The 17,284-nt window shown below is 55.4% G+C and overlaps 1 protein-coding gene across 1 annotated transcript; it reads right to left on the bottom strand.

The window, feature by feature from the left end:
- Window positions 1-325: 325 nt before the first annotated feature.
- Window positions 326-4,083, bottom strand: VAX1 (ventral anterior homeobox 1). Its single transcript, XM_062215024.1, has 3 exons — window positions 3,843-4,083; window positions 2,546-2,733; window positions 326-907 (listed from the first exon to the last, which is right to left on the bottom strand). The coding sequence occupies exons 1-3, from the start codon at window positions 4,081-4,083 to the stop codon at window positions 326-328; spliced, it is 1,011 nt and encodes a 336-aa protein (XP_062071008.1).
- Window positions 4,084-17,284: the final 13,201 nt, after the last annotated feature.

Raw genomic sequence — 17,284 nt, 5'->3', positions numbered from 1 at the left:
CCAGGCTTGGCCCTCCAGGACTGGGCACTGGTCGGGGGGCATCGGGTTGGCTAATTCAGGCATTTTCCCCCAATTCTTTGGATCGCTCCTGAATTGCAGAAGGAGTTTGGGCCGGGGGGGATACGGAGTAAAGGTAGAAAAATAAAATAAAATAAAAAGTGGCTAAATGAGACGAATTCGGCAGCAGAGCCTGGTGGGGGAAGAGAGCTTTCGAAGGCCTGCTGGGAGCCGGGAGCCCAGCGCAGGAGCCCTGGGCGCCTGACGCATGTCCATAAATATCACCACAATAGATACTATAAATATAAATACAGGCAGACACTTAAAATCAGTCCAGCGCTTTTTTCTCGGCCCCTTCTTTGTTGTTGGTCCGGGAGTAAGGCTCGAAGGCCGAGGAGCTCAGGTATCGGGCCGAGAGTTCTTGCAAATTCCCGGCTAGCGAACCAGCCATGGTCAACGGGGCGGAGGACAGGCGGCTGGCCACCGAGCCGAGCAGCGAGGGCACCGGCAGGCTGAAGAGGCCATGACCAGCGGCCGGCGCTCCCGCGTGCAGTCCCCCCGGCCCCGCGGGCCCGGGGCCCGGAGCGCCGCCCACGGCCGGCGGGTGCTGAGACGCGGCGCCCGCAGGGCCCGGGGCAGCGGCCGCGGCGGCGGCGGCGGCGGCCGAGCCTGCGGCGGCGCCTGCGCCCAGGGCGGGCAGGCTGGGCCCGCGCAGCGCGGAGCCGAGCGCGCCCGTGGCGCAGGGCGGCAGCAGCGCCGGCAGCCCCGGCGGCGACAGCAGGCGGCCTTGCTCCAGCAGCCGCAGCACGCTGCACGTGGCCGCGGTCTCCGACACCACCGAGCGCAGCTCCGAGTCCTTGCCCTGGTCCTTCTTCTGCTTGGTGCGGCGGTTCTGGAACCAGACCTTCACCTGCGCGCACGGGCGCCGGGGAGCGGGCAGGGTGGGAGAGAGGGGCAGGGAAGACGAGTGTCACAGGGAGCAGACTCCGCGGAGCGCTGGGCTCCAGGGACCCTCCCCCAGCCCCAGCCCGCGGCCAGAGAGGCCCGGCCAGGACGGCGACACCGTTCCACTGGCCTGAGCTTCCGGTTCACGGACACAGGCCCAGGCCTGCGGCAGTTACAAGAAACAGAATAAAATGTCCACGACCCAACTCTTAACAGGCCAGAAGGGATTTCACTGGAGTGCCTCCACGGGCTGCCGGCTGAAGAGCCCGAATAGAGGGTGTGAGGCCTGGGGATGATCCCTAGCCCAGGTGCCCGGCCCAGTGGGCTCAAATGTAGCGCCAGAAGCTCCGTTCCTGTCCAAAACTACAAGGGGCCGGTGGTAGGGTTAAAATGCGACCACCTAGCAGCAGGCAGGGAGGGTGGTGGCAGAAGGCATCATTCGTGCAGGATGGATGTCGTCGGCCTTGCTGTCTGTACCTCCTCTCCCGCCCCTGGATTGGAGGGTCTCAGCGATACTCCTCACCAGCCTGCTGCTCCTCACCAGGAACTTTGCAGGCATGGGCTGGCGGCTGGGGTGGGTAAACACCACTCTCTCCGCCTCTTCTCTCTCTGTTCCTCCAGGCCTGGGTGGCCCAGGGTGGGATGTGGCAGCTCTATGAAGAGGGGAGTCTCTCTGGCTTTTGTAAACCAAGAGGGGAGGTAGCAGACAGAATAGGAAAAGCCACCATGCCAATTCAAACTCCAAATTACAACCTGTCTTTGATCTGAAGACCATCCTGGGTCTTCAGCTTCCAGCCCAGATCCCAGGCCTATCATGCTGCCCCCTACCCTCCAGGGCTAGGCACAGGGACAAGGACAGGTCCTCTGAAAGATGGCTGCCTCACCTGTGGCTGCTAGTGGCATGCCCTGGCCAGGCCCCAACAGTTCTTCATGGACCCAGAGCTCTCAACCCTTTAGGGACCCTGGGCCCAGAGCCCACATGGCCAGCTCCAGGGATATCGTATGAATTTGACGTGTAGGAAAAGAAATAAAGCACAGTGGGCAGCGCTGGCTCCTGGGACACTTCATGTCTTTGGCAGCGGAGACGGGGCTTGCCAGGTGCCCAGATGGTGTTTGGGGCTGGCTCCAGCTCAGGACCAAGGCAAGCCTTTCTCAAGGGTCCTGGCAAGCAAATCTGCACAGGCAGAGCTCCTGGGGCGGGCGGGGGGTGGGGGGGTAGAGCCTTCTAACCTTATCTCCACGTCCTGCAGAATGGGCCACGGTGCTATGGAAAGCTGAGTGCCCCAAAGGAGACAGTGACTGAAAATATGGCCAAAATGGGGGTGCCAAAACACGAGCCAAGGGCCATTCTTTGTAAAGCAAAACAAGCAAGATACTTCGAAGACTGGGAGCCCGGAAGCATTCCCCAGGGGCAGGATTTGGGGCTTCCTGGGCCAGAGGTGGTCTGGGATATCTGAGGGGGCCTCAGGCCTTTCTTCCCCATCCTCCCCCATCTCCTTCCTCCCCTGGGAAGCTCTGTCCGGGAGCAGGGACCAGAAAGAGTAGGCTGGGCTTGCGGGAGGGAGGCTGGTGCGGGATCTGGGGCAGCCTGGCTGCTGGGTACCTGGGTCTCGGAAAGATTGAGCTGCCGGGCGAGCTCGGTCCTCTCGCGGCCCACCACGTACTGGCAGCGCTGAAACTCCATCTCCAGCCGGTAGAGCTGCTCTGCAGTGAAGGACGTGCGGGTCCTCTTGGGCCGGTCCAGATCCAGGCCCTTGGGCAGGATGATCTCGCGGATGGACCCCTTGGCATCTGGGGAAGGGGAGATGTCAGCCACCAGAGCCCTCCTTCCACCTCCTCGGCCTGCACTGGCTACCAGGACACAGTCGCCGGCAGCCTGTGGCTTCAGGTGGTGGAGGGGAGGGTGCAGCCACAGCCCGGGAGCACGGACTGTGTGTGTATGGGGGTCAGGGGCTAACCACCGGGAGCAGGGACCAGACTTGGTAGTCGGGGGAAAAATCCAGTCCAAATAGGCCAGTGTTTCTTCTGGCCTGGGGGCGCCTTGGCTGCGCGGCCCAGGGCCCCTGCAGCCTGAGGGTACCCACACTGACCACCAGTCCGGGTCCTGCAGGCTTCAGCTCGGGGGGCACAGCAGCGGACCGCGTACCAGCCGTCCCCACCCCCATCCCGGCTCCCCTTCCCTCCAGAGCCTGGGCAGCGGAAGGAGGAGGGACCGAGTGAGGGCCGGCGGGGCCTCGCGATCCGCTGGCGGGGGCGGCGCCCGGTCGGGGCCGGGCCTCGTCGCGGCCGCTGCAGCTGCCGGGGTTAAGCGCACGCCGGGCAGCCGAGCGAGGCCGAGCCGAGCCCCGAGGCAGCATCCTTGGCCCCGCAGCCCAGCCTGGCGGCTGCTGCTAACAACAGCGGCCGCAGTCAGGCTCGGCTCAACGCGCCCACTGGCCGGGCAGTAGCCCGCGGTCGGAGGCTGTGCCGCGGCGCCCGCGATCCCCTTGGGTGCGCTCAGCCTGCCAGGGCGCGGGAGCCCGCCGGCCGGCTCCCGGTCTGTCCTCCGGCCCGCGGGGGCACACGCGCACATCCTCCCCGGCTCTCCCGTTCCTTTCTCCGGTCGGAGCCCGAAGCCTGGTGCCGGGCCCCTCCCGTGCAGCCCCTCAGCTCCCCCCACAGCCTGGCGGGCTGGGCCCCTTTGGGGCTCGCAAAACCGGGGATCCCTGGAGACGTACGCCGGCCGGCTCCAGGCGCGAGTCCCCCGCGGGCAGCCGGACCCCGGGCGGTGCGGGCCAGCAACTTTCCCCGAAGTCCCAGCCGCCACCCCCTCCGCTGCCGGCCCGGGGCGGCCGCGGCGCGCGGTTTAGGCCCTGGAGTCGCCCCCGAAGAACATGCCCCGCAGCCCTGCCCGTGCCTACCTCGGACCAGGATCCGGCGGCAGTAATCCGGGTCGGCGGCGGAATTGGATTTACTTTTGTTGCAATCTTCAGCGGGTCCGGACGCCGAGAAGGCGCCCTGCGGCTCCTTGAGGAAGGCGGCCGGGAGGGTCCCCTCGGCGCCCTTGCTCTCGCGGCTTTCCTTGTGCGCGCTCTTTGAGACCCGGGCCGCCTCGGCGTCCGAGTGGCACCGAACGTCCATTTTGTCTGGCTTCCCGAACATAGGCAGGAACAGCAACCAAAAAAAAAAAAAAAAAAAAAAAAAGGGAAAAAGGGAAAAAAAAAAAGGAGAGGGAGAAAACAGAGGCAAAAGGAGGACAAAACCCCTCCAACGCAGCCTCTGCACCCGGCCTGGCTGGGGCGAGCGCACCGCGAGCCCCCGCGGGCGGCGCGGGCGAGGCGCGGCCGGAGTGGCCGCCGAGCCGGTGCAGCCGCGGCGCGGCCGCCTCGTCAGCGCCCGCGTCCTCTGAGCACGTCCAGTGTCCCCAGCCCCGCGGTCAGGCAGCGAACGGCGCGGCTCCCGCCCGCCACTGAGACACCCGCGGGACGCGCGCTCGCCGCTGCGATTGATTGCGGGTAATTCGCAGCCCCCGCGTTTCGGTTACCTCATGAATACACTAAATTGTTTGGATAATATATCAGATCGTAATGGATGGTTTCTGTCCTTGTCCCCAATCAAGTAGGGGTTCAGCCAGTGAATAAACGGAAATGATTGGTCTTGCTTTCAGGAAACACACAACAATCAAAGACCCGCACGTCCAGAAAAACTTTTGACGAGATGCATCCTGAATTGCCGGTCCCGCGAGCAGGCGCGGCCAGCGTCCCCTCGCCTGCGACCCGCCCGCTCCCGCGCCGGCCGGAGGGGGTGGTCCGCCCCGGCAGGCCCGAGCCGGGCGCCCGGGGGCGCAGGGAGGCGGCGGAGGCCGGCCGGGCGGAGAAGTTGCCCCCGAAGTGTCCCCCCGCACTCCACCGGCGCCGAGCCTTCGCCCCCAAACGCCGCCTCAACACACCTCGCCGCAGACAGCCATCTTAAACTGCCACCTCGCCTCCTTCAGCCGCAGTTGGAATTTTTCGTGCCTGCACCTCCAGCGGCCCTGAGGCAGCCCATTCAAAGGGCAGCTTTGTGTTCAGAGTCCAGCAGGAGAGAGAGAGAGAGAGAGAGAGAGAGAGAGAGAGAGAGAGAGAGAGAGAGAGAGAGAAGAGAGAGCAGAAAACCTCAACTGTGAGATCTGCTTAAAAAAAAAAAAAGTTTTCCCCTAGCTATTTCATTGTCTCTGCTACAATATCTTTGAGAAAAGCAACAGCCAGTAATCCAATAAGAGCATTGATTAGGCTACAATGATTCAATTCAAGCGCGCGGCCTTGTGCAAGGAGCATGCTTCGGCCCTTCTAGTCACCTTGCCGGGGCAGAAGCCCTCTCCACGCCGCTCTCCCCATTCATTCCTTTATGGGAAATGCGGAGCAAAAGGAGTGAAAGATGGCAATTATCTAATTGGACTATTAACAAACAGTCCTCTGAGTGCGGCGCGCTGGCGTGGCTCCTGGGCGGGGGAAGGGCCGCGTTCCCTGCCCTCATTCACACAGAGTGCAGGGGCCGGCGCGCTCGGGGGGCTTTTAAAAGGGGGTGGGGGGAGATGAGAGGTGGGAGGCTTGGCTGAGAATTTTTCCACACAATTCCGAGACTGGGGCGGAGGCGGCGGGGGGTGGGGAGCCGAGGGGAGGGGGCTGGGGGCGGGGGTCGCGGCGAGCGGGTTGGGGGAGGCGGGGATCGAGTGCGGAGGGCCGGTGGCGGGTGGGAGGCAGGCGGCAGGCCCCGAGAGGCTCCGGCGGCCGGGGAGGCGCGCACCGCCTGCCCCAGCGTCTGGCCGCCGCCTCCCCGGCCTCGGGGGCCGGGTCTCCGACGCGGTCCGCCCCGCCATCCCTGGGAGGGCGTCCCGGTCCCTGCGGGCTTTTACTTTGTTTTATGGGGGGCAAGGCGGGAGCCGTCCTGCGGGGCTCTCCAGGTCCACCGCGCACCTCCAGGCCCGACGCCTTTTGATCGCCCGCTGCCCCCGGGGCGGGAGGCCGGAGACGCGACGGGGTACCCTGCGGCCGCCCTGCCACGCTCGGAAGATGCAAAGTGGGATTTAGTAGAAATCCGCCCGACTCTCCGATTACTGCCCGCGGCGCTCTGGAACCCTGCTCGGCGCCTCGAAGCCCCGAGGGCTTCACTCCCACGCGGCCCGAGCGGTCGGGAGGCGGCACCGCCTCCGGGACCCGGCCCCCACGGCCACGCCACCGGATTCGGGGGCTCGGGCTGGAGGTCCCGGCAGTGGCTGGGGCCCCAGTCTCCGTGGCAGCGCTAGGCCCGAGGCCGGGGCGTGGTGCTGGCTTGGGGGCCCAGTGGCCCTTCGAGGGCAGCTGGCGGAGGCGAGGGGCTCCGGGCCGGCGCGCGGGAGGACGCGCGCTCCCCCTAGTGCGCTAGGGGGTCCTGCGGCCTGCGGGGAGTCCCAGTCCCAGCCACCCTGGGTGGTGTTGATCCCCGACCGCACCCCGCCCGGTGGCTCCGTCCTCGGGGCGCAGGCCTCGGCCGCCTCGGGAATTCTGCACGGACACCTGTGGCGCAGGGTTAAAGGCCGGGAGGGACATCTGTAAAGAAATACAAATGGGCCAGCTCACCAGTTCTTTCAGGTCCACTGAGAGGCTGGGGGCAGCCAGGGAGCGAACCACTGCTCTGAGAAAGGACGCGCCGCTGGACAGCCAAACCCTGGCCGCCCACGTGAAGCTGGACGTGGGCGCTCCCTGCCCCCCCGCCCCGCCCCGCACTCTGAGAGGGACACCGGGGGCAAACGGGGTTCTGAGCAGGAATCGTTGAGCAGTCCCCGGGCGGCTGTACGAACGCATTTCGTCCTAGTCCTTGTGTCGGGGAGGGAGCAACATCCAGGATTATGGATAAAAGAGTGGACGCTCAGAGAGGGTCGGGGGCTCGCCCAGGAGGCACAGTCGCCAAGGGCGGCCTCCGAAGCCCTTCCTCACCCATCCCGCAGGGCTCCGCCCTTTTGCTAAGGCCAAGCCTTCCCTGCTTGGAGCTGGCCAAGCCTCCAGGTGTGGATGGAAGCGACACAGAGCGATGAACTGATTGGCGAGGTCAGGAATCCTAAGGAGCAGGCGGCAGTGTGCGTGAATGTTATCCAATCAACGTGAGTAGAAATGGAAACAAGAAATTCTTGTTTCCGATAATGCGGTGTATAGCCAACGACACGCAGTTTCTCCTCCTCCTCCGTTACGCTAAACCGGGACGTGTAGAATTCAGGGCCTGGGTTTCCAACTCAGTGCCCGGAAACGTGCCTTGCTAGCTCTCTTCCAGGGGGTCTGTGAGCCAGCAAGGCTGGAGACCGGCGCCTTCTGACGCCGGGGGACTCTCCCCGGTTCCTTGAAGGCGGGGATCACCACCCCACCCGCTACATGCTGGAAATGCACTTATTGAGTAGAAAGCGGGGTATTAATGAAGCAGACTTTTCCGAGAGTCTGCTGTCAGGACCCCGGGGCAGGAACCAGGGTGGTCCCTAAAGTTCATAGCCATCTCTGGTATCTCTTCAAACACAAACACAGTGCTGTCGATGGGCGCTCCTCTATGTTCCAAGCCCTTGAAGTAACCAAATTAGACTTAAAACACTCATCTAACCTGGTTTTGCTTTTGTTATGTATAGTGGTTTTCCTTCCTTCCTTTTTTTTTTTTTTTTTTTTTTTGTGACTGGATTAAAATTCTGTGGGCATCCATCCAGAAAAACCATGACAGGTTTCTGAGAGGACACAGTGGAGGACGGAAGCCCTGGGATGGAAATTTCAGAAAAGCAGCTGCTGCTCCCAAAAAAAAAAAAAAAAAAAAAAAAAAAAAAAAAAAAAAAACTGTGTGTCCACTGGCAAAGAAAGGAGAGAACTCAGTCAATTATTTAGATAATCTGAGACAACCAACACACATGAGGACACAGGGCTGCTCCAGGTGAAAGTGTTTTATTCTCGTGACTAAATTTGCTTCCCTCCCCAGTGCCCTGCCCGCCCCCACATCACTGTCTGCAGGTGCAGACAGACCCAGAATAGAACTGGAGAGCTGGAAGGATTTTTAGTGATCATCTATTCCATAACCTTCATTTGACTTGACAGATGAGAAAAATGAGCCTGGAGAGACAAAGCGATTGGTTAAGGATTAGACAACTAGTTAGTGGGGGCCTCTCTGCTACAATTCTGGGCTCCTCACTCAAAGCCACACTCCCACTTCCATCCAGGCCTCCCAGAACCTCGATGAGGTGAATGTATTCTCTGGGATGGGGTGAAATGATGCCATATAAATGAACTCAATCATAATCTGAGCCGGGGGGGGGGGTGTGCTTTTCATAGCCCCCACCCCTGCCCCCTTGCTTCATGTCACTACTGCCGAAGGGAGAGTTTGAGATGGCATATGGTGCCTTCTTTATCCACTTTCACTTTTTATTTCAGAAAGGAGTAAGAGGAAAAACATGCTGGCATTTAAAAAATATTGGTGATCTTGGATTACAAATGGATAGGGGATAGCATGGGCAAACATCTAAAACATGATTTTAGAGGGAACCATGTCAGGAGATGATACAACTGGAAATTAAGTTCTTATAAAAATGAATCAGGGTACCTTGTGATAGTAATTCATTGAAAACAAGAATACCTGGTGTTTGTACAGAGACTTTCATTGCCAATCAAAGTCGCCAGTGGTGATGAATTCAACCTCATTCATTGTCATCATGCCCATTTTACAGAAAATATTGGAACACTGGAGAAGTCATTGAAATAAGAACCACAGTGGAATATCCAAAATGGAAAATATAGCCATCCATCCAGACAGTTCTTCCCCATTTTAGCTAATGATGAGGTTAGCCAATGTGCAGGAATTATTCTGGCTAGATTTCAAGCAGTCCATCACACTGGACTCCATCTCTCAACGTTTGCATTTTGTACCAAGAACCCAAGATTCACTGATTATTTCTGGATTTTGTACATGGAAGCATCATGTAATTTTAGAGTGAGAAGGGGCCTAGGGTGATGAAGCCCTCTGATTCTATAGGCTCACTGCACTGACGAGACAAGCACGTGTTCAGTCGGGCTGCTTGACTCATGCCTTCATATCCAAGCTCCACTGCCTAGCAGGCATTGGGCACAGCACTTCCTTTCTCTGTGCTTCAGCACCTATGAGTGTCTGAAAAATAAGGTCAGCCCCACTTCCAAATGTAGCTTAGGACACTGCTTAGAATGTAGTGAACACTGTCAAAAAAAACAAAAACAAAAACAAAAACAAACCCCGTTGCTGTTAGTGTCTTTGTTTTAGCACCTCCTATGGGGTGAGCCCTATGTAGGCAGAACCAGGCACACCAAGAGGGGGCCAGGAACCAGCTAGCCAGGGTAATTGGCTGCTCCAGGTCGTGGATGGCAAGGCTGATTGCATCATGCTATCCACTATCGCATAGTAGCAATCAGCAACTAGTATTTGTTGCAGGCTTACTGGCTCCATTATCTCCTTTAATTCTCTTAACAATGTACATACACTCATTGTGTTGGATTAAAAATGGCCATAGATTCTCTGTCATTCCTCCCATGGAGAGGCAGAGTCTATTTCCCCTTCACTGGATTTTGCTTTCATTGACAAAATGAGCTGGGAGTGACCTTGGGCTAGTTCTGGGGCTAGGCTTTAAGGAGGCCAGGTAGCTTCTGCTGTGCTATCTTAGAACCCAGACACAACGCAGCACAGATGGAAGTCTAAACTGCTAGAAGAAAAGGAGAAACGCAAATGCTCCCGCTGGTAGCATCAAACTCCAGCCGTGCCAGTGGGCCCATCCTGGGTGTTCCATCCCCAGCTGCACTTCCAGTGGATCCTGACAACAGCACGTGAGGCAGGGGTGAGCGATTCATGCTGAGCTCTGCCAAACAGCAGAATCTTGGGAAAACATTTGGTTGTTGATATTTTAAGCTGCTAAGTTTTGGGGAGGTTTGGTATGGTGCAATGGACAATTGAATCTCCCATATTAGGATGAGAGACTGAGGCTCAGAGAGACTAAGCAACTGTTCTCTTCTCCTCGCTAAGAAGCAGTGCAGGCTGGACCATCTGGGCCAGTGTGGGTTAAGCTGCTCCTTGCATCCTGTATCAGAGTGCTGGTTCAACTCCTAGTTGCTCTGTTTCTGATCCAGCTTTCTGCTAGTGTGCCTGGGAAGGCAGTAAATGACGGCCCAAGTACTTGGGCCCTGCTATCCATGTGGGAGACTTGGGTGGAATTTCTATCTCCTGGCTTCAATCTGGGCCAGCCCTGGCTGTTGTGGCCATTTAGGGAGTGAACTAGCAGATGGAAAATAATATCTCCCCAACCCCTACACACACACTCCTCCCTGTTACTCTGCCTTTCAAATAAATAAAGACTTTAAAATTTCAATTCTTCAGAATTGAAATTGAGAACTCTGAATTTCTTTAAAATCTAATTTTGAGAGAGAGAGAGAGCGAGAGAGCGATCGTGAGAGCTATCTTCCACCTGCTGGCTCATTCCCCAAATGCCTGCAAAAGCCAGGGTGGAGCCAACCTGAAGCTGAGATCTGAAAACTCAGTCTGAGTCTCCCAAGTGGGTGTTAGGGACCCAGCTACTTGCACCATCATCTGCTGCCTCCAAGGGTGTGCGTTAGCAGGGAGCTGGAATCGGGAGCAGCACTGGAACCGGAACCCGCTCTCTGATGTGGGATGCAGGCATCCCAAGTGGCTTCTTACTTGCTGTGCCTAATGTCTGCCCCTCTGAACTTTCCTTCTCTTTCTAAAAAACAAAGAGGCAAATGAACATTCTCTACTCTTAACTTCAGGAAACCGGAGATACATTTCCACTTACGGTGGTGAATGGAAAATGACAACAGGTGGTTCTTTGGCTTTGAAATTCTCCTGGGAGAAGGAAAAGAAAGGTTGATTTTATTACATTTTCAGGGTCACAAAGAACTTTAAGGTTTTCCAGGAAAACCTAGCTTATACATTTTGAATCTTTCTAACAGGAGTACATTTGTGTTTCAAAGTGTCTTTAAACCCATCATTTTCCAGAATCCCTGACTGCCTGCAAAGCTGCTGGAGCCATCTATTCACAAGCAGTAGTGACACCTACTCCACGCCATCTCTAAGAACTCCCTGAATCAAAACTACGAACCGTTTTTATTTCAGTGTGCGGGAAGGCTTGCTGGAAAGTCACTTATTTCATAAAATTCACCACACCCAGAAGTGATCCATAACTGGGAAACATAGAAGGCAAGGCCACTATGCCATTCAAGTCCATGAATCGGCATCTGTAAATTTCAAGTTGGGTTTTTTGCTCAGAGGGGACTTTCTCTTAGGCCATCATTCAAAGCTGCTTTATGCTTGTTTTTTTAAGTCTATTTATTTATTTTCATCTATTTTGAAAGGCAGAGATAGATGATGACAATGATGATGATAATGATGAAGATAGATAGATAGATAGATAGATAGATAATCTTCCATCCACTGATTCACTCCCCAAATGCCCACAGCCAGGACTGCATCAGGTGAAAGCCAGGAGCCATGAACTCCGTTGGGTCTCCAACATGGGTAGCAGGAACCCAAGTACTTGAGCCATTATTTGTTGCCTCCCAGGATGCATTAGCAGGAAGCTGGAATGGAAGTGAAGGAGCTGGGACTTCTCCCAGCACGCAGATAAGGGGTGTGGGCATCCCAAGCAGTGACAGTCCGCTGTGCCGCAGTGTCCACCCCATGCTCATATTTGACCTAGTTCTGACAAGCCTAATTCTCCCATTTCCCCACTGACTGAAGATTAGAGGCAGCAATGGAAGAGGAGAGCCCACCTGAGGTAGTTATACTGAAGACAGTGAGGATGTGCACCAATGACGATTCCTGGAGAGAGATGCAAAACAAACAAAGGAACTCCAGGAGCTCAGCATCCTAGGACTTCTTTGCTTCTACACAAATAACCACAGCCTCAAGTGCTCTCGAGGGCCTGAATGCAGTAGAGTGCAGCGTGGCCATGGATATTTAGGAAGATGGCCCTCGAAAGAATGGAATTGTATTTCATTTAAGAAGGCAGACAAGTACATAAAACAGTTGACAAATACTTCAATATAAAATAAAGTTGGAAAAATCACATATGTCACATCTTATTCCCTTACAATAAGGGAGAAGTCACTGTAATTTTGGAAGGCAAAACTATACCCATGTGGGAGGAGGCAGTATGAGCAGTGTTGACTTCCCTTGCTCCCCCACTTAATGCTGGCCAAGGTGAGATGTCTGACCCAGGGGCACAGGGCTGGGCATGGGCGTGTCTTTATTGGCACCTGCTTTGTGGAGCTCCCTTACAACACAGGCAAAGGGAATGAGGAAAGCGGAGGGATGAAATGACTCAGCCGTGGTCATTCAGCAAAACCATAAGCTCATCAAGCAAAGGGAACCAAGAAGCAGGGAGCAGATGTGGCCAGCACCCACTGATATTCGAAAAAGGAGGAAAACAAAGTGTGGAGACTGCTCGTTGTGGGAGAAGACACTTGATCTAAGAGTTTGTTGAGACTCAACTGTTGCCTGTGGCCATAGGACCACAGAGAGCTGTAGGTCACTCTGGAGCCCAAAAGGGAGGCAGGGAAACTCCACGGAAGGAAGCAGAAGCTGAAGCTAACCCAAGCACCCAATGAGATCGGAGGGATGGCGCTTGTGGACTGGAGATGTCGCAGAGCGAGCCCAGTAGCTCCCAACCTCCTGCACTTTCCTTCTTCAAAATGCTTTACAAACATTAACTAATTAAGTCAGCATGACTTCTGGGAGGGCAAATTGAGCCTCTTTAATCTGTTTGAATTCTCTGAAAAAGCTAATAAAATTAAAGTATAATGTTCATGAAGAGGAGTATGCAGGACCACAAACAGCTTTTGTGAGGTTTAAGTACTGGCATGTGGCGCTGGCTGTTGATGTCTTCCGAAGCTGTTGATGGACTGATGTCTGTCACCACCAGGTGGCTGCGGACCATTGAAGACCAGGTCACCAACCCCACACAGGCTCACTCGCTATAAGCAGCCTGGCCACTTGCGGCTGGCTGTGGTTCCTTGCCTTTAAGGTCTGTGAGGTTGGGGCTGGTCTGAGCCAGGGTAGGAGAAAGCAGGAAGGAGGTGGAAGCCTGCCTCATGGCCAACCCAACAGAAGGGGCATTGGAAAGAGATGTGGGGGCCGATACCCTTCCCCATCCCACAGTGCCCTGCCCTAGCCATGGGTCAACCGTCTGGTGCAGGGCAAAGCAATCAACCCCAATGGGATATTTGGTGCTGTTGCCCAAGACATAAACATTAAAAAAAATCACAGAGGTGAGCACTGAGTCCTAGTGGTTAAGACACTTGCATCCCACATCAGAGCGCCTGGTTCAAGTTCTGCTCCTGACTCCAGGTTCTGCTAATGCAGACCCTGGGAGGCAGCAGGTGATGCTCAAGCAGTTTGGCCCCCGCTGTCATGGCAGGGAGGATGGGAGAGAGTAAGAGAGGTCTTCCATCCACTCGTTAGGCTCCAAAAATACCTCAATAGCCAGGGCTGGGCTAGGCTGACACTGGAATCTGGGAACTCAATCTGGGTCTCCCACATGGGTGGCAGGGACCCAAGCACTTGAGCCCTCACCTGTTGCCTCTCAAGGTACACATCGGCAGAGAGCTGGAACTGGAGGTGGAGCCGGGAATGAAACCCAGACACTCAGATACAGGACGCCAGCATCCCAAGCAGCATCCCTGAGTCTCCATGCCAACACACCTGCCCTCCAATATTTGAAAACTTGAGCTCCCAGTTTGTCCTAAAAAAATTTGAAGGCCTGGTTGTGCTGGACTCATGTTGCTGGGACAGCAATGAGTTGGAGGTGAAGAGAGGCCATCCCTCATCTTGGGCCTGCAGGCAGCTGTGACGAAGAGTCTACAGGAATAAGCAGTGCTCTAGATGTCTCTCAGGTTGGGTAGCACGGGAAGCCTGGAGTGCGGGCAGCTTTGCTCCAGGGAACTAACCAAAGGGAGCATGGCTGTGACCGGCTCAGGCTGTCTCTGCATGCTGTACCTGAGAAGCACCTCACAGAGCTGCCCACTGGGTTTGCCCCATCGATGGGATGCTTAGAATCTTGAGTCCCATTGGGAAAGCTCTACATGGGCACAAGGGTCCTACAGCAAACTAGGTCCTTCCTCTTCCCCAATTTGGAGATCCAATCACCATGGGGCCAGAGAACAAATGACAGGCAGTGGTGAAAACCATGCAAACGGCCACAACCACTCAGTGCACTGTGGACCAGCAAGAACTTTGACTTTCACACTACCTGTGCCATTTTGCAAATGAGGAAACCGAGGCTCAGGGGCCCGGGGGGACAAGGCTACCTTGGAGCCCACCCTACATCTTCTCAGAGGCCTGCATTCCCTCTCCTGCACCCAGCGAGTTTGTGGCGAATACTGTGAGATGGCATTTGCCCTGCTCAGGTGGGCAGCCATGAGACAATGCAGGGATGTGTTCATAGCTACAAAGAAAGAGGAAGTCTTTAGCTTCAGAGGAGCAAAAAGAAAAACAAAGGCAATGACTAACCTAGAGATTTAGCTTCGGTCTCATGGCTAGAAATGAGGATTAAAAACAGCAAAGCTGTCCACACAGGTTAATTCACTTGGCACTCACTCAACGGTCTGGGTAAAGGTTCTGTCTCTCTCTCTCTCCTTTTAAAAGATTATTTATTTGAAAGAGTTACAGAGAGACAGAAAGAGGGAGAGACAGACAGAGTTGGCTGCAATGGCCAGGTCTTCCAGGTCTCTCATGTGGGTGCAGGGGTTCAAGTACTTGGACCATCTTCCACTGCTTTTCCAGGTGTGTTACAGGGAGCTGGATGGGAAGTGGAGAAGCCGGGAATCAAACCAGTGACAGACCGTATGGATGCCAGCGTTGCAGGCAGCGGCACAGTGTCGGCCTGAGGTATATTTCTGTTTAAAGACCATATCTTCAGCTGCCAAAAGGGGAGGGAGGAACAGAAAAGCAGAACTGTAACAGTCTAGCACAGTGACTACAAAGTGAAGAGACACTGCCACACAGGGCAGTCACTCAGGTATGCGATGGGAGAGGAGCAGGAGAAGCCGTGTTCTCACAGCCAGGGAAAAGAGCGTGGTGCCGAGGAGGTAGGGGAGTGGCAGCTGACGCCGGCCAGGCAAGTGGGGCCTTCGAGAAGCCTGAGAAGGCTGGAAAGGGGATGGGATCAGTCCAGATGTAAATGCACTCAGAACATCTTCTGACTTTTCGCTTGCTTTGCAACACAGGTGTTTATATAATTAATTAATTAATGATTTTTTATTTGAAAGGCAGAGTGACCGTGACCTCCTGTCTGCTGGTTCACTCTCCAAGTGCCTGCAGCAGTTGGGGCTGGACCAGGTTGGAGGCAGGGGCTGGGAACTCTACCTAGGTCTCTCACTCAAGTAGCAGGGCCTCAACTACCTGGGCCATCATCTGCTGCCTCCCAGGTCTGCATTGGCAGGAAACTGGAATTGGTGATGGAGCTGAGACTTGAACCCAGGTGCACCAATGTGGGATGCAGGTGTCCCCAAACAGCATCTTAACCTCTTCCCCAAATGCTCGCCCCATAATATAGGCATTTTTGTGCAGGCAAAAATGAGGATCTCCCTCCAGACTCTGGCTCGGCCAGTCTACATTTCTGCCCCTGAGCACATCACAGAGCCAGCCTCTCTCCCAGCATCTCCTCTGCCCCTCTACATGTGCCCAGTGGTTTAGGACCTTGTCAGCCGACCTCTTGCCTCCCCGGAGGTGTGTGTGTTCTTATAAGATGCCCTACTCAGGAGTTCTAAAATTTTGCATTATTGTTGTCATTCACTAAATTTGATCAAATCTTTTTCACAAATACTAACAGCTAACACTAATGATATCCTAAGAGTCTTACATATATTAACTTATGTAATCTATTTTCAAAAGATTTCTTTATTTGAAAGGATGTGAGAGAGAAAGAGAGATTGAGAGAGAGAGAGATGTTCCAACCACTGGTTCACTCCCCAGTGGCCACAACAGCCAGGTCTGGGCCAGTCTGAAGCCAGGAGCCAAGAACTGCATTCAGGCCGGCACCGTGGCTTAACAGGCTAATCCTCCGCCTTGCGGCACCAGCACACCAGGTTCTAGTCCTGGTCGGGGCGCTGGATTCTGTCCCGGTTGCCCCTCTTCCAGGCCAGCTCTCTGCTGTGGCCCGGGAAGGCAGTGGAGGATAGCCCAAGTCCTTGGGCCCTGCACCCGCATGGGAGACCAGGAGAAGCGCCTGGCTCCTGGCTTCAGATCAGCGTGATGAGCCGGCTGCAGCGGCCATTGGAGAGTGAACCAATGGCAAAAAGGAAGACCTTTCTCTGTCTCTCTCACTATCCACTCTGCCTGTCAAAAAAAAAAAAATTGCATTCAGGTCTCCCATGTGGGTGCCAGCAGCCTAAGTACTTGGGCCATCCTTTTACTGCTTTTCCAGGCACATTAGCAGGGAGCTGATCAAAAGCAGAGCAGCTGGTATGCAAACTGGCACTCTAACATGGAATGCTGGCTTTGCAAGTGGCAGCCTAATCTGCTGTTCCCCAACTCCAGCCCCTAACTTGTTTAATCTTGGACTACAACTCTGTGCAATAGGGATTTCTGTTAGCTCCATTTCACAGATGAGAAAACCAAGGCATGCCGAGGTTAAGTGACTTGTCCATTAATCACTGATAGTGAGTGTGTGTGTGTGTGTTAGTCTGTTAGGGCTGCCACAACAAAATACTACAGATGGGAAGCTTAAAAACCAGACATTTATCTTCTCACTGCCAGGAGGATGGAAGCCCAAGGTATGTTGTGTGACAGCTGATCCATGGAGAGGTCTTGCTGCTTGGCCTGTAGGTGGCCACCTTCTTGCTGAGCTCCCGTGGCCGGTCCTCTGTGGTCTTGGCAGAGAGGAACACGGCTGTCTCTTCTCTTCTTGCAAGGACGCCAGCCTTCCTGGGTTAGGGCTGCATCCTCACGACCTCATTTGACCTTCATGTCCTCCACCAAGGCTCTATCTTTAAACACCATCATGTAGGCCATGAGGGCTTCAACATCTGGACTTTGAGGGGGACACAATCGGTTCATGATGGTGTGAAATGTTCTTTAACCTTTCTCCTGTGCTGGACGTGCAGTGACTGCCTGACCCTGGAGGGTGGATGGAGAGCAGAGGAAAAGGCAAGCACGGGTCTAGTGGGAGACAGGAGCATGGAGACACACCAGTGCATCAGACAGTCTCAGCACCACGCACGCCAAGGACCCGGTCTCGGAACACGTGACTGGGACTACGGTGGTCGAGCATCTGCAGAACCAGGGAAAGAGCATCCCAGGCAGGAGAAAGACAAGTGCAAAGGTCCAGGGGCAGGGGTGCAAGGTGTAT

This window comes from Lepus europaeus, chromosome 17 (genome assembly GCF_033115175.1).
Source record: "Lepus europaeus isolate LE1 chromosome 17, mLepTim1.pri, whole genome shotgun sequence".
NCBI lineage: Eukaryota > Metazoa > Chordata > Mammalia > Lagomorpha > Leporidae > Lepus > Lepus europaeus.
This window is presented reverse-complemented; position numbering and strand designations above follow the sequence as displayed.

Excerpts from the sequence above, each read along its gene's own strand:
- VAX1 (XM_062215024.1), bottom strand. The coding sequence starts at position 4,083 with ATGTTCGGGAAGCCAGACAAAATGGACGTTCGGTGCCACTCGGACGCC. Across the intron at positions 2,734-3,842 it reads CCGCCGGATCCTGGTCCGAG|ATGCCAAGGGGTCCATCCGC; the intron begins GTAGGCACGGGC and ends CCCCTTCCCCAG. Across the intron at positions 908-2,545 it reads TCAATCTTTCCGAGACCCAG|GTGAAGGTCTGGTTCCAGAA; the intron begins GTACCCAGCAGC and ends CCGTGCGCGCAG.